This window comes from Typha angustifolia, chromosome 1 (assembly GCF_048772165.1).
Source record: "Typha angustifolia cultivar Huaian chromosome 1, ASM4877216v1, whole genome shotgun sequence".
In the NCBI taxonomy this organism is placed as follows: Eukaryota; Viridiplantae; Streptophyta; class Magnoliopsida; order Poales; family Typhaceae; genus Typha; species Typha angustifolia.
In genome coordinates, this window is record NC_133239.1 from 11,152,785 (window position 1) to 11,166,950 (window position 14,166).

At 35.9% G+C, this 14,166-nt stretch overlaps 1 protein-coding gene across 2 annotated transcripts in view; it reads right to left on the reverse strand.

Annotated features, from left to right (window-relative positions):
* Positions 1 to 2,267: 2,267 nt before the first annotated feature.
* LOC140780247 (uncharacterized) overlaps positions 2,268 to 14,166 on the reverse strand; it is a 28,018-nt gene continuing 16,119 nt past the window's right edge. The window contains exons 16-29 of one of the 2 annotated variants that reach the window (XM_073125667.1): positions 12,596 to 12,678; positions 9,029 to 9,103; positions 8,826 to 8,913; positions 8,546 to 8,618; positions 8,000 to 8,059; positions 7,574 to 7,667; positions 6,010 to 6,108; positions 5,519 to 5,629; positions 4,409 to 4,486; positions 4,166 to 4,330; positions 3,583 to 3,663; positions 3,355 to 3,417; positions 3,141 to 3,230; positions 2,268 to 2,788 (exon numbers count right to left, since the gene is read on the reverse strand). In XM_073125667.1, coding sequence (XP_072981768.1) covers positions 2,678 to 2,788; positions 3,141 to 3,230; positions 3,355 to 3,417; positions 3,583 to 3,663; positions 4,166 to 4,330; positions 4,409 to 4,486; positions 5,519 to 5,629; positions 6,010 to 6,108; positions 7,574 to 7,667; positions 8,000 to 8,059; positions 8,546 to 8,618; positions 8,826 to 8,913; positions 9,029 to 9,103; positions 12,596 to 12,678 — 1,271 coding nt within the window. In that variant the 3' untranslated portion in view covers positions 2,268 to 2,677. Of the gene's footprint in view, positions 2,789 to 3,140; positions 3,231 to 3,354; positions 3,418 to 3,582; positions 3,664 to 4,165; positions 4,331 to 4,408; positions 4,498 to 5,518; positions 5,630 to 6,009; positions 6,109 to 7,573; positions 7,668 to 7,999; positions 8,060 to 8,545; positions 8,619 to 8,825; positions 8,914 to 9,028; positions 9,104 to 12,595; positions 12,679 to 14,166 lie in introns of those variants that run through there. The other variant, XR_012107474.1, reaches the window with a different exon arrangement.

Below are 14,166 nucleotides of genomic sequence, written 5' to 3' on the forward strand. Positions count from 1 at the left end.
TCATAGATTACTATTGAATTATATTTGCTGCGCCCTATGCTCACCGCCATTTTGGTGAAAGTATTTCAGGCTAATTATGGAGGATGCAGATATCGAGGAGTAGTAGATTCGTTTCCCTATTAGTATTGTTTATTCTATTATTCCTAGTTGGATTTAGCCTCTGTGAGGGTTTTTATGCTGAAAATTTGTGTATGGACTTGTATTCCTAGAGGCTTGTTGAGGCCTGTGATAATTATAACTTTGGATTATTTGTTTGGATTATTATGGTATTTCTAGACTTATCCAAATGTTTTGTGAGATTATTTCACTGATAGGTCACGTGGAACTCTCTATATGAGGAACACGTGATTTTTGAAAGTGGGTGTTTCACAGGCCGGGCTAGAATAGTCTAGCCTATTACCGCTCGTCGGCCTGTGAAAGATCGGACCGGTCCGACCCACCAATCATTCGGCCCAACACACATTTTAGCTATTTTTAGATTTTTTTACTATTAACTTATTTTAAAAAAATATATTTATGTTCCACCATTTAAAAATAATAATAATAAATTAAAAAATTTAAATGTGTGCTTAAAAAAATTATAAAACGATACAGTATCACAATTTTAGTTGGTTTTTATTGTAACAGAACAGGTAAATACTGTAGCAGAATGGGCAGGCCTAGTTACGGGCTAAACGGGTGGGCTTCCGGGCCGGGCTGGGTAGGCAAAGGGCTAGCTTGTGTCGCCCATGGGTAGTTCAGGCTTGGGTCGGGCCGGGCTAAGCCTGGTCCAAATCAGGCGAGGCACGGGCGGGCTAGGCCATTTGATCAAGTCTAGCTGCAATCCTCTCTCCAAAAAAACTCCCTCTTTTCATCAATTGCTACATGTGGGACAAAGAGTAGCAACTTGGTAGAAAAAAATTTAATGCATAAAACTTGTCATGGTTCTTCTTCTTGAGAGTGGGTAGATAATAGCTCTCCTAGAATAATTTTAGGAAGTTGTTCCAAGTCAATTCTTCCTCTTTTCCTTTGTACTAGCACTTAATCATGTGCCATCAATGCTCTGCTCAATTGTCGAACACATAAATAGTTAGAGCAACCTTCAAGAATTTCTCGACTACACTATGCCTCTATATAAACTAAGTGGCTTAACTTGTGATGTAGTCTGGGGATGCGATGTCTGCTCACTAATAGAGACTAATAAAATTGAATTACTATGAAAACTAGATCTGTAACAAGGGCAATAGTGGTCATTGGCTTAGATGTATGAACTAGAGTAGGTGTAGGAGTCCTCTTGTCTCCTACTCGTATCAGGAGTCATTCTCTACACAGTGGCATCTCATCTATGTAAATACATATTGTCCTTCGCAATTTTAATTTAAGGCTAAGTAGGAAACTACTTAATATAAGAATGACCACTAATAATCTTTTCTCTAGCATCGACCTTAGTACTTTTTTAGGGCTTGGTAGCCATTTTTCTCCCCCATGTGTGAGGAGTGTCCTTGACGGCATTCCCTCCTCTCTCATCCTCTAGCCGGTGCTAGGGGAGAGGAGAGGCTCTTCTCCTGTAAAGGTTTCCTCTCCCTCTCTTTCTTTTCGAGCTCATGGTTGGGGGTGAGTGGGTGGTGAAACCAAGCCGCCTAGGCCAAACCCGCCACCTTTTCCTATCCAACCTCCTTGCTCATTCTACAACCCAACTCTATCGGTTTCTTACTGCTCTGCCCTCTTCTCGCTCTTTTCTTCATCAATATTCACTCTACCCGCTTTTCGCCTCGCCCCCTCCCGATGGAATCCCTTTTCTTCCTAGTGGTGCAACCTCCATCCCACTCTCCTCCTCTCTGACCACCATTTTTGGCACAGTTTTGGCCCATATTGTTTGCCTTCTCAATTGTTGCTTTTTCAGCCTCTCGCCCTATCGCCACCTCCTCCCCCTGCCACGGCGGCCGTGTTGGCTTCTCCAATCTATCAGAGTCCAAGTAGTGACCATTCTCAATATCCATCTATCGCTTTTATCCTCCCCTCCTACACTAACCTTTCCCTTTCGTCAAGCCTCCTTTGCTGCGATTGCTGACCAGTGGTGAATCTGCCAGAGCTGGTGGTGGTTAGCTGTCTTGCTGTGCTGTTATGGACTAGCCCCAGTTGTGTTGGTGTTGTCTAAGGATTGCTCATGATGGCTAGCCTGATTCGGTTATGGTGATTATTTGGTTGTCTCGTTGGGTTGGCAGGTTTCTATGCATGTTAGGTCTATGTAACGGCTCTTTCTTTATAGAATTGTCTAGGTAGGCTAAGAATGAGGCTTGTTCTAGAGCCGATGCCCTATCTCCTCCGATTATAATAATTTGACAAGAAAAACAAAAAAAATACTGCAGAATAGCAGATGTAGTAGGATTGTGACACATTGTTTATAGTATAGCAGCAGGTTCACTTTCATCCATATCAGCCTTGAACCTACAAGAAACTCTTTGCTGCTTGCTTTTGGGCTGTTTTCAATCAAGTTGCATTTGCTAGACCACCCTCAGTGGTACCTTCATGCAAACCCATAAGCAATACCATGCATTTTTCGTAGGCCAGAGTTCTCACAGTGGTACCTTCAGGTGGTCTCCTCAAATCATGACCCCATAAGAATGCAGACTAGCTGATTGATCAACAACATGCCCCTTCTTTGGGCTAATCCACTTAACAACTGGAATTTACAAATTCATGTTTGAAGAATAGCAACAAGAGAAGATGGTAAGCACGATTCTGATAAATCCTGTGGGACCTTCATGTATTTGCAGAAAAACATTGTCCAAAATGCTGCCTTCAATACCTGAGGAAAAGGCCAACAGAAGTTAGTTTACTTACAGTTGTATGAAGCAAATGAATTGCGTGACAACTATATATGCAAACCCTGATGCTCTCAATTCTCCATGTTGAGAATTTCAATCTTTCCTAGATTAATAATTTGACAAGAAAAACAAAAAAAAATGCTGCGGAATAGAGTTGTCAGTCCATGAATTTGAAGGGTTCAAAGGAATGAATAGAAGAAAAACAAACAGATGAAATTGCATGAAGGTCATTTCATATCCAATGAACACACGATCCAAAAGCAATCATGATTATTCAGGATTTTGATTGATAGACTACAAAGAAATGGTCAACCAAAAAGAGGAGGTAAAAACCTCGGATGTATAGTCAAGGAATCCTTTCTGAGGTTCGGAGATGGCCCCAAAAGCTGTTTCTGCTGCTGTACGTGTATACTGGCCCATGAACTGCATGGTATATAGATGCTCACGATCAAATGCAACGTTACATACATACATACATACATACATACATACATACATACATACATACATACAGAGAAGTAAATTTCTGGCATAATAATCAATGCACCTGGATGTATTGGGTCATGCAAAAAGGATGAAACTGCCTAAGGAAAGTCCCCAATCCCAGGACCTGGAAAAAAGAGCAGAACACAGAACTAAAAATAAGTTTTCAAGAGAATCTGTATTAGATGATGTTATTTGGATGCTTTGCACAAATTTGTAGTAGTAAAATTGGCTATAATTTCCGATGAAACTAAATGTACACAGCTAATAGAGCATACCAAGGGTTACTTACCATGGGAAAGAAATCAATTATTGACTTCTTTGATCGACTGGTCAAAGTGCCCAAGTGAACATCAAATACATATCGAGGTAGCTGCATGTAAAATCACAAATATAATTACCAAGCATAATTGATGCCAGACGAATTTCTCGATAAAAGATTAGTAGGAAAATTAATTAAATATGAGGAATCCACTAACCGGGGCGTCAGAATCCATCAACAAACACTTAATATGTGAAAATTCTCAAAATATTAATTAACCCATAAAAAGAAGATTATAAGCCTTTATATAGGCAAAGTAAAACAAAAGACAAAAATAGTTTAAGAAACAAAAAAGATGAAAATAGTCCTATAAGACTAGTCAAAACTCTCGTTAAGCTAGAAAGCTACGGGTGCAGTAGCCCTCTTGTCCCTACGAGTAAACATGATGAATAGTGATGTCCACACCAATAATGAATTGCTTTTTTCTTTCAATTTAAGAATCAAGATGTAACTATGCTAGGCCAAAGATAATATCAGCAAATATAATTAATAAAGCTGCATCCTATAAATTAGAGTTTAAATATTATAATTTCCAAGGAAATAAGAGAAAAACCTGAGATATGGAAAAAACACATGCAAATCTGCCCAAAAGAATAGGGGTTTTTTCTGAGATATAGACTGTTTGAAGAGGAGAAAGTAAACCACACAGTTTCCGTTGCTCATCCAATTCGTGAAGAAAATGTCCCAGTGAAAAATCCTCCTCTTTTGCTTGTATGCACTGCCAAATAGCAACTAGATAATATTGAACGAAAAGTAGAATCAGCTAAAATAAACAGAAGGTACAATTATTACAAACCGCAAGTATTTTTTCTCTCTGAGAATAAATGGAAGTGATCATGCCCTCAGCAGCAAAAGTTACAGCACCAGCTTTAATCTGTCAAACATCTAATGTCTTTTATATAGCTTAATGAACATGATTCTATGAAAAATGACTAGAGGTAACACAATAGCATCAGAAATTAAAGACAGTTAACATGAAACATCTATTAAACTAGTGGTTGAGTTTCCTTCAGACCCTAAAAATGATCCCTCCTATTATAGTTAGTAGTTAATTCATTAAGACTGCCTAAACTATCTTCTCCGCCATTCCAGCTGATAAGTCCTTGCATGAATTGATATGGCACTTTAATGTACTTTATCCACAGTTTATCAATCATTATATGCCTAGATATTCCTTTTCTTTCACTATTGTATTTCCACACAGTTACCATACTAAGCACCATCACATCAAACTAAAGTATTTTCCATAATCTGGACAAGAAAATAATTATCAGGAGATCTGTAACTAAGAATAAGCTCTTTGTAACTGAATCTGCAACTACAACTGCTAAATCAAGGCTATCCCAAATGGATGAACTGAAAAAGACACAAAATAAATCAACTATTATGTTTTCCAAGATCATTATATTGCCAAGTGTCTCAGCCTTCTAACCAATAAGCTTCCAATCAACTTGAGAGCCCTTCTCTTCCAATGTGATTTCAGTACTTCAAAGGCTAATTCAGATCTGTAATCCTTTCTAGAAATTCCTTCCTTTTCTCTTGAAGCAGGAGGTATTGAATGTAAAAGATAATGTTTGTATAGAGGGTACTGTATAATATAATCATATATTTGGCTATGGAACAGTTGAATGATTTATGATGGTATATTGAATCAGATGCTCTAGAACTCCCTCTTTTAGATACAGAAGCGAGTTCCAGTATAAGGTTGGAAAAGTAGAGTATTCATGTCACTCTGATAGGAAAAATTTTAGGACAGTCGAAGTATGATTGAATTCTGACCCAGTATCCAAGCTGTCTGATAACAAAGGTTTCTACAAAGAGACTAATTTGTTGAGATAAAACCTTGAATTTTGTTTATCAAAAACAGTTCCTGGATTACTGGACAAAGGATTACAAACATCATTACCTTGCATGTTGACTTTAATTTGAAGGAAATCAGGCAGCGCACTAACTGTAACTGTCCCACAGTTGCCAAGTACTCGACTAATGGCTCCCATGATTTATTGACCATCTTGACCTACGCGATTAACAAAGATAAAATTACATTTACATCAATTATCTACAAAAATGGTCATAGAAAAACTATTACAAAACATCAAATTTATGGATATATTCTATCTTAGATGGTAGTGAGTGATAACTGAAGAACTACATAGTAATACATGAATACTTTCCTAAAGACGGCAGAATCAATGATGTTATGCTACCATAATGCAACATTCAAGGACGATATTACTTGGGTAGCGGCACTCTCAGAGGTCAGAACAGGTTATGTAGCAGAAAAGAAAATATTTGGTTTTATATTACACTATGCAAGAAATAAAGAAATTTGTTCATCTGTTGAACAGAGAAAAATCATCAAAACAGGGACTGTAACCACAAAAATTTAACTATTACCAAATGATTATAGGATGACCAGCCCAGCAAAGGAATGGATGTAGAAGGCCCCAAAAGTTTGTCCAGTTTATGCAACTCCTCCAACCATTTAGCATCCAACTGAGACAAAAGCCATTTAATTTATTACAAGGTCATCTTGAAACAATCTTAGAAAGATTGCACATGAAAATTAAATTGGTATCCCAATATAAAATCATATGGTGTCTATGGATGGCTGTGCCATTAATGGCGTGGCACTTGGCATGAGGTGTGCCAATAGCACGCCCCTATGCCGAGCCATGCCGGTCGTGCCATATGTAGCCTTTTTTCTAATTTCTTATCAATCATTCTTAGATAAAATTGATGATGATACGACTAGAGATGATAATGATGATGATGATAGTAATAATGACGAGACTCAGTCTAGTGACGGTGATGATGGAGATAAAACATGCATCACTATTACACAATCTTTTCAGAGAAACATTGTTTTATAGAGGATTTGAGTTTATAAGTAGCATGCCATTATAAGAGGTGCACCCATAGGATGATATGAGTTTATTATCATTACTATCATATTAATCACATTCACAGAGCTACAACACTTTTATTATACTCTATATCAATAATTTGCATATGCTTATGGTGTATTTATGCCTATGCCAGTGCTGGTCGTTCCAGTGCATATTCAATATCCAAATTATATCATAAAAGAATTATAAAATTCTTTTTTATATGAAGACTATGTGAGACGTTACAACGAGCAATACTATCAGTGAATAATTTGTGAAGAATATCGACAGTATTTAATGCAACATTTTCGTATTATTTTTATGCTGACAAATAAAGTCTTTCATCCTATTAATCATTCTACGTTTAACTAGATATTAGTTTTAGTTATTAAACTATTATCAATTAATATTATGTGTTCAATTTTATTATAAAGTATATTAGTTTTAATGAATGTATTCAATCATATTATGTATTGAATAATATTTATATTTAACTATTACTTTATCTTTAATAAGATATATCATTAACAAAAATAATCTAAAAATAAAACACTATAATATAGGTTCTAATACATATATTTAGACAAAAAAAAAGTAAAGATTGATATACCAAAGATCTAAAACATATCTAAAAATATTTTAAAAAATTTATTAAAAATACTATAAATGCGTGCCAGTGACACGTAAAGGCGTGCAATTGGCATGTAGGGGCATGCCGCTCGGCATGCCCCGTGTCGATGGTGGCACAGCACATGCCACTGGCTTGACCATTATTGATGGTATCTACTATCTATCATCAGCTTTCAACAGTATTAGATTTGAACCTATGATCATAGTCTAGTATGACTTGTGTCATACAGTAGGTCAATAGATATTACACCAGAAGAGAACCCAAAATTTTCCCTTAATTATTCCCTTGTAATGCACTTCTTACAGTTACAGACCTTATATCTATGTATAGCATGTTATTACTGCTAACTGCTAAGTACTATCAAATATCAATCAACAAGAAACTACTAGAAGAATGGGCGAAAACACATTGTGCCATATGCTTGCTTCATTCACAAACTCACCAGGACATTAAGATACTTCCACATATGCTCTAAATTCTCCTTTATCAGCATCGCTAACAGAGAATCCAAACTGGCCAGTCCAACCTGTCCAATACTGCACATCATATCTGTTAACTTATTTCATTTATAAAAAAAATCACATCAAAATGGAAATATGAAAACTACTGATTTTTGGAAGGGTCTAATACATATGAGAATAACACTGCTCGAGAAGTTAAAATTGTAATGGCTTCATAAATTGCTAGACAAACCAAGTTATTACAAAATCATACATCCTTCTCCTTAAAATATGAATCATGACAAGACACTACGAGCGAATTTCCAGATCTATCTCAACAATATATCAACAGAAAAACGTAAAAAGAAGATAATTCTAGGCATTTAAATAATTAAATTGACTATGAATTTATGAAAGTATAGAAATACCATGACTCAAGTACACTAAAGAAGTGCAATCCAAGCAATTCATGCCCATCTGCATCAAACCTGAGATAAAACTAATATTGGTCACAAAACAGTAGAAAACTGCCTCATCAATATCTCACTTAGGCAACTAATGACAGTAAACACTTAGAAATTAGATCCTACTGAAAGAACTGAGCTTATGGACACTAAATTGACTTCAAGAAAAGGAACATAATAGGATTTCTTCACATATAAATTTCACAAAGTGCTTATTTGACATGGATATATATCAATAAAATGACTTCAAGAAAAGGAACATAATAGGATTTCTTCACATATAAATTTCACAAAGTGCTTATTTGACATGGATATATATCAATAAAAATCCAGTGCTTGCATGTTTTCCTCTACGCTCTATATGAAAGAGAATATTGCAAATCTATTTTTTCAGGGGTAGATTGCAAACAAGAACCTTTGAGAATGTTATATGCAATGCCGGTCCAATACAAAAATGACATGATAAAGATGAAGTGATCAATGAACCAGTCAAACATGAAGAAGCCTTACCAACCAATCATAGGCTCGATAAACATTGACCGTGATGGATCAGTCAGACGAATCATTTGATGCATTAGATGTCCTGGAAATTGTTAATAATAAGAGAGTACATGATAAATCCATAAAAAATAGCTAAAAAGCCTTTATGAATCCTCTCTGTAGATTAATAGTCCTCTGTCGAACCATCCAAGTCTCAGCTTTGATTTTACTTATTGCAATTCTCCAGCTTAATATATGCTCATTTTCACAAATATATTAATCCCTAATATAATTGATAAGTGGGAGTTACCAAAAAAAGTTTGTGACTTGGAGAGGTCGTTCAATTGTGCAACTAAGATTGTTGATTCTTGCTTTTTCCTTGTAAAGTTGGTTTGCTCCTGTCACAAAAATACACAAGTGGAAAGAGAAGAGTATGTGGCCACATATTATACTGGAATATGAACAAAGATGTAGATAGAAGATAGAGAACAAGAAAACCAGACTATGATATACTTTTAGAGCAGATCGCTGCAAAACATCAGTTAAAGTCTCTTCCCAGATACGAATCCCATTTATGTGGAGTACATCCTGAAATAATTAATTATCATTATTTCATCAAGAAGAAACATTCAGCTTTGAAAGCATAAGGTTCTGTATATCTCATGTTAAATGAATTTCGAATTCCTACACAAAGTAGTACATAAATATTAAATTTGGTCGTATCTGAATATGCTGATAAAGATGCATGGTGGCAGATATTTTGTAAAATGTAGTCATGTAGGAACTTAAATGATTTTGTCATCATTTCAAGGTTTTTACAGGTCGAGACACCAGTGGTTTAGCTGTGAGCTAATACAAATATGAGTTTCTATCTCAAATTAGTTCAAGGACCTGAGGCCAAGTAGGGGTGCTTATGAACTGGGTCAGGCTTGGCCTGGTCCAAAAAATTTTGGGCTCGAGTCTGGACAAGACCTGGCTCAGTTTAGTCTCAGACTAGTTTCGGACTTGATCCGAGCTTGAGCCGGGTTCAAGTTTTTTGGCCAGATTCAGTTGATGCGCATGCTGTTCGGTGAGCCACTTGCAGGCAGACAGACAAGCGGGCCTAATGGACAGGTTAAGCCACAACTAATTTAAAAATATTATTATAAATAAATAAAAAATTCTAGGGGGGCAAATTGTATAATTTGCCCCCAATAAAATTATTTTTTAGAAAAAAATTAATGGGCCACTTTCCAATGTTACCTATAACTGTAACAAATAGTCAAATTTTGATTTTTTTTTTCTTTTTGTGTGCTTTCTGTATTGAGTGCTTTCATTAAGGAAGGTGGTAAGGAATTTAAGGAACTGAAATGGGAATTAATTAATTAAATCTAATAGATATGGGCAAGCTAATTGCCAACAAATGAGCTAGGCCAGAATGGGCGGGTTATTATCTATGGACTCTAATAGATGGGTCAAATGATACAGACTTGGGCCAGATCGTGCTTAGACAAGGCTTGACCTAGTCCAATAGACTTCTGAGTCGTGCTTGTTCCCAGTTTCATGGATTGGAAATGAACGGGCTCCAAGCTCACAGGTTTCTAATTAGCACTCCTAGGACCAAGTTATTCTAATTTCCAACATCTTGGACAAGATAAAAAATCAAGATCTTAAAATATTAGACCTATAAAGCACGTATACTAATATGGATATAGAGGTACAAGGGTACAACGATACAGATATGGAGATACATCGAATTCTTAAAAGAAAGATACGGATATGGCATGATACGACGATAAATAAATAAATATATATTTTCAATCTATTGCCAACCAATATAACATACAGTAAAAAAGAATAACATCCTAGAAGTGATAACATGAAAAGAAAGAAAGCTATAATTTAATATCTACATACTTAAAACTAAGGTTTGTTGGATCGGTCGGTTTTGATTAAACCGAGCCAGATCCATTATGGATCTAACCCGGATCCAACCCGGGGTAATTGATGTCCCCAAGCTCTGTACTCTTTTCTTCTCTCTCTCTCTCCTTTCTCATTTTCTTCTCACTCTTACTTTCTAACGGAGATATCTAGCTCCAACGAACTATGACGATAGAGATTTCACTCCAACAAACTATAGTTCTTTAAGTATTCATTGTTTGGAACCATTACATGATCCATATACTAGTTATTATCATCCTTAATAGTATCAGTATCTTCAATATCCTCAAACACAAGATTTACATACTGAATATTATCATTCTTAGAGACAACAAGATCCATTTGATATGAATGATATGATGCAATCACTCTTTGGAGTACCAAACCCTAAACATTATTATTTTCAAACTTATGATAATTATGATGACGACAGCCATAAAATTTACGAGAGCTAGCTCGATATTCATCAAAATTTTGACTTTTGAGTAAGTTAATACTTTGGTTTAATCTTTAGAGCTCAATGTGAATAATTATTATTTTCTTATTTTTTGGTCATACTTTTTAAATTTTAAAAAAAAATTCTGTATTTTAAAATAATATTTAGAATTTTACATAATTAAAAAATGTCTGATCCAATTCAGGCAACTGATACGGCTGATCCAGCCGATCCAACCGATACATATCGTTTTTTTCGAAAAGCCAATCCCGATCCTGATTTTCTGAACCTTGCTTAAACTTCAAAATAGTATTGTAATAGAAACTAATAGGAAACTCAAAATATTAGTGAAATGTGTCGGAAACCCATTTTGTTAGGTTAAGACCTATTTTTGTTGGAGCCGTATTATGCCGTAACGAGGCTATACAGAGGGATAAATAAAGTATCATACTTCATAGTAATAAATTCAAAGTAACTTCGATCATTATTTTACCCATTTATTCTCATATTTATTACTTGAAAGATGAATATTATATTAAAAACAACTGTAGTTATTTGACATGTTGGCAATATCACGTTGGCCCATATGATCTCAAGTGTAGATTGTCAAAACAAATGAACAGCTCAAGTTTAGCTCAGGATCGACTCAGCTATTGCTCGACTTAGGCTCAGCTCCAATATAAATGAGCTGAACCTAAACAAACAGCCGGCTCAAAAAGCTCAAAATTATTAATTAATATTATATATAATTTATAGTCATTAGATTTTAATCTAATAGCTATCATTTCCCTTGGCTTTATTTAATACTTTGTCCTTATTTTTTTATTTTTGTTCCATCGCTCCTCTCTCTCCTCTATCATTTTTCCACCCACTCAAATTTTGATACTTATTTTATTAGTACTTCTTTTTCCTATGACCTATCCTATTTTCTCTCTTCCTATCTCATATAATCAATTCTAATTTGACTCACATTTTTTTCATTATTTTATTTATCCTTTTTCTTTCTTATGATAAACCTATTCCATCCTCTCTCTCTCCCTATCTTGTTTCCGCTCCTTCGTGCCAAAATCCAAAATACAGACCTACCATGGCAACATCGGTATCGGCCTTCTTCCTGGTGCTAGCAACCATCGCCACCCTCCTCTAGTCCCTCTCTCTCTCTTCCCCGGACAACTCTCTCCCCTTCTCTCAATTTCTTACCCTCTCTTCTCCCTTGCTCTCAAATAGGGTGATGACAACGCCTCGCTCTTGAATATGCCAGCGCTAACTTCTCTCCTCTCCTTCCTCTTTCCTCTATTCCTTCTCTTTTCTTGGCTCGTTTTCAGCTCAAACTTGGCTCGAGCTCAAATTGATTCGGCTCGAAATCAAGTGAGTTGAGCCTAAACATATGGTCTCAGCTTGAAATTAATTTTGAGCCGAGCCTAAGCAACTCCAAGCTCGCTCAGGTTCGGCTCATTTACACCCCAATGTCAAGTGCATCTACTGTTATGCTGTCTACAGAGATGAAAGTCTTAACCACAACATAAAGCTTCTCTACATTCAAATGAAACAACCTCATTTTCCTCATGACTCCACGCAGGCCCCTAACCCCATCTTTCTGTTCTCTCCTCTTCCATAGACAAGCATGCATTAATAAAAATAGACCTATTGCCATCGTTAAAATCCCTGTAGCTTCTGTCATTATTAAATATATGCATTGAGCAAGACATATAATTGACAACCACCTGAAAGGATTCCATCATTTGCAACTGCGCATGCAAAAATGTTGATAATGAACTTAGTTTGTCTTCTAATTCCCTGCATCCAGCTGTAGAAAGCCAAACAATCCTATTATTGCGACATAAGAACCGTTATTTGATTTGTGGAAAAACATGATGCAGATAAACAAGTAGCTAGGTATGTCTAAAGAAGTTATTAATAGATAATGTCATAAAGTGTCCTTTCCCATGAAGCTTTTCCAGCCAAGACATCAGTCAGACCAATTCCAGACAGTCTCAGCATGTGTTCTTTCTAATGCTAATTTCTTAGCATACTTTGACCTGTGGAGTGTGGACAGACCATATATCGGTTGAACACATGACTCCAAATCTCAGGATTTTAAATAAGTACTTGTTCCTTAACTTTACAAAAGTACCTTACTCTAAGTCTATTATTGCAAAGACAAAAAGATACAAAGAATTGATTTCATTTACAAGGGAAAGCTTAGAAACGCCCTGGGTAGAAAATTTCAATACAAAGTTAACTCTGTTTAATCTTGCCTGACTATTATTATCCTCAGCCTGCTCTAGATGATTCTTAGGACCAGATTCTCTGTAACCTCAAATGTGGACCGTGGAGCACATCATGCAGGGTGGTAGTTCTGCCAGATGATGCAGGATTGCAACACAACTAATACTTTACCAACAATTGCTTCCTTTTGAAGATTACATATTGTGACCTCCATATGTTCAAGTTTTTTATAGAAAAAAGGGATAATGACATGAACAGGCATGGTAGGTGGACCCATCAATGTTGTTAGTATGGTGAGAAACATCGATAACCATAATGCACATTTTGATATCGAAGTAGACTCGAAGAACAAAAAACGTCAGAATCTGAAAGTGGAGCAGAAAGTTTCCCTCAGATGGGACGATTGAGCTAACTTGAAAATGTAGAATGAAATCTAAAATAAACTTAAGGGAAGATAACCAGAGTGAAATTCTTGGACAGAAAATTGGTTAATGTTAATTTAAGTTAAGTGTAAAGCTATCTATCTAATCCACAAGCCACCTAGTTTTGTTGACCTTGAATGTTCATAAGGACCAAAGCGACTTATAAGCATTGCTTTATAAGCCCAGGGCATGATGAATTGGGTTAGTGAAAGTCACATAACCTGACAAAGTCAAACCGATGTCTGACAAGAAATTACATTTGGCATGATTCAACACCAACAAAAACAGACACTCAACCTAAAAAATAATTGACTTTGACATCATCAAATGTAAATCCATCGCAGTCACTTGACAAGTTGAACTAATTTGAACACATGCAAACCCAGCTAGACATAGCTCAAGTTGCAGAATTGTTTTCATATCTTGGAACCAAGAGGATAGGGCCTGTCAGAGCTCATAGCTACATTCAATTTTCCATCAACTATCATCTAAAGTCTAAGCAATATCTAAGGAACCATATGTTCCTTCAGCAATATGATCATATATCTGATTTGTCAATCCTTTCAACAAGTAGCATAAAGATGACATGAACTCTGACAAACTTGGGAAGAAAAATTGCCTTCAGAAAGGTTATGTAACTAAAC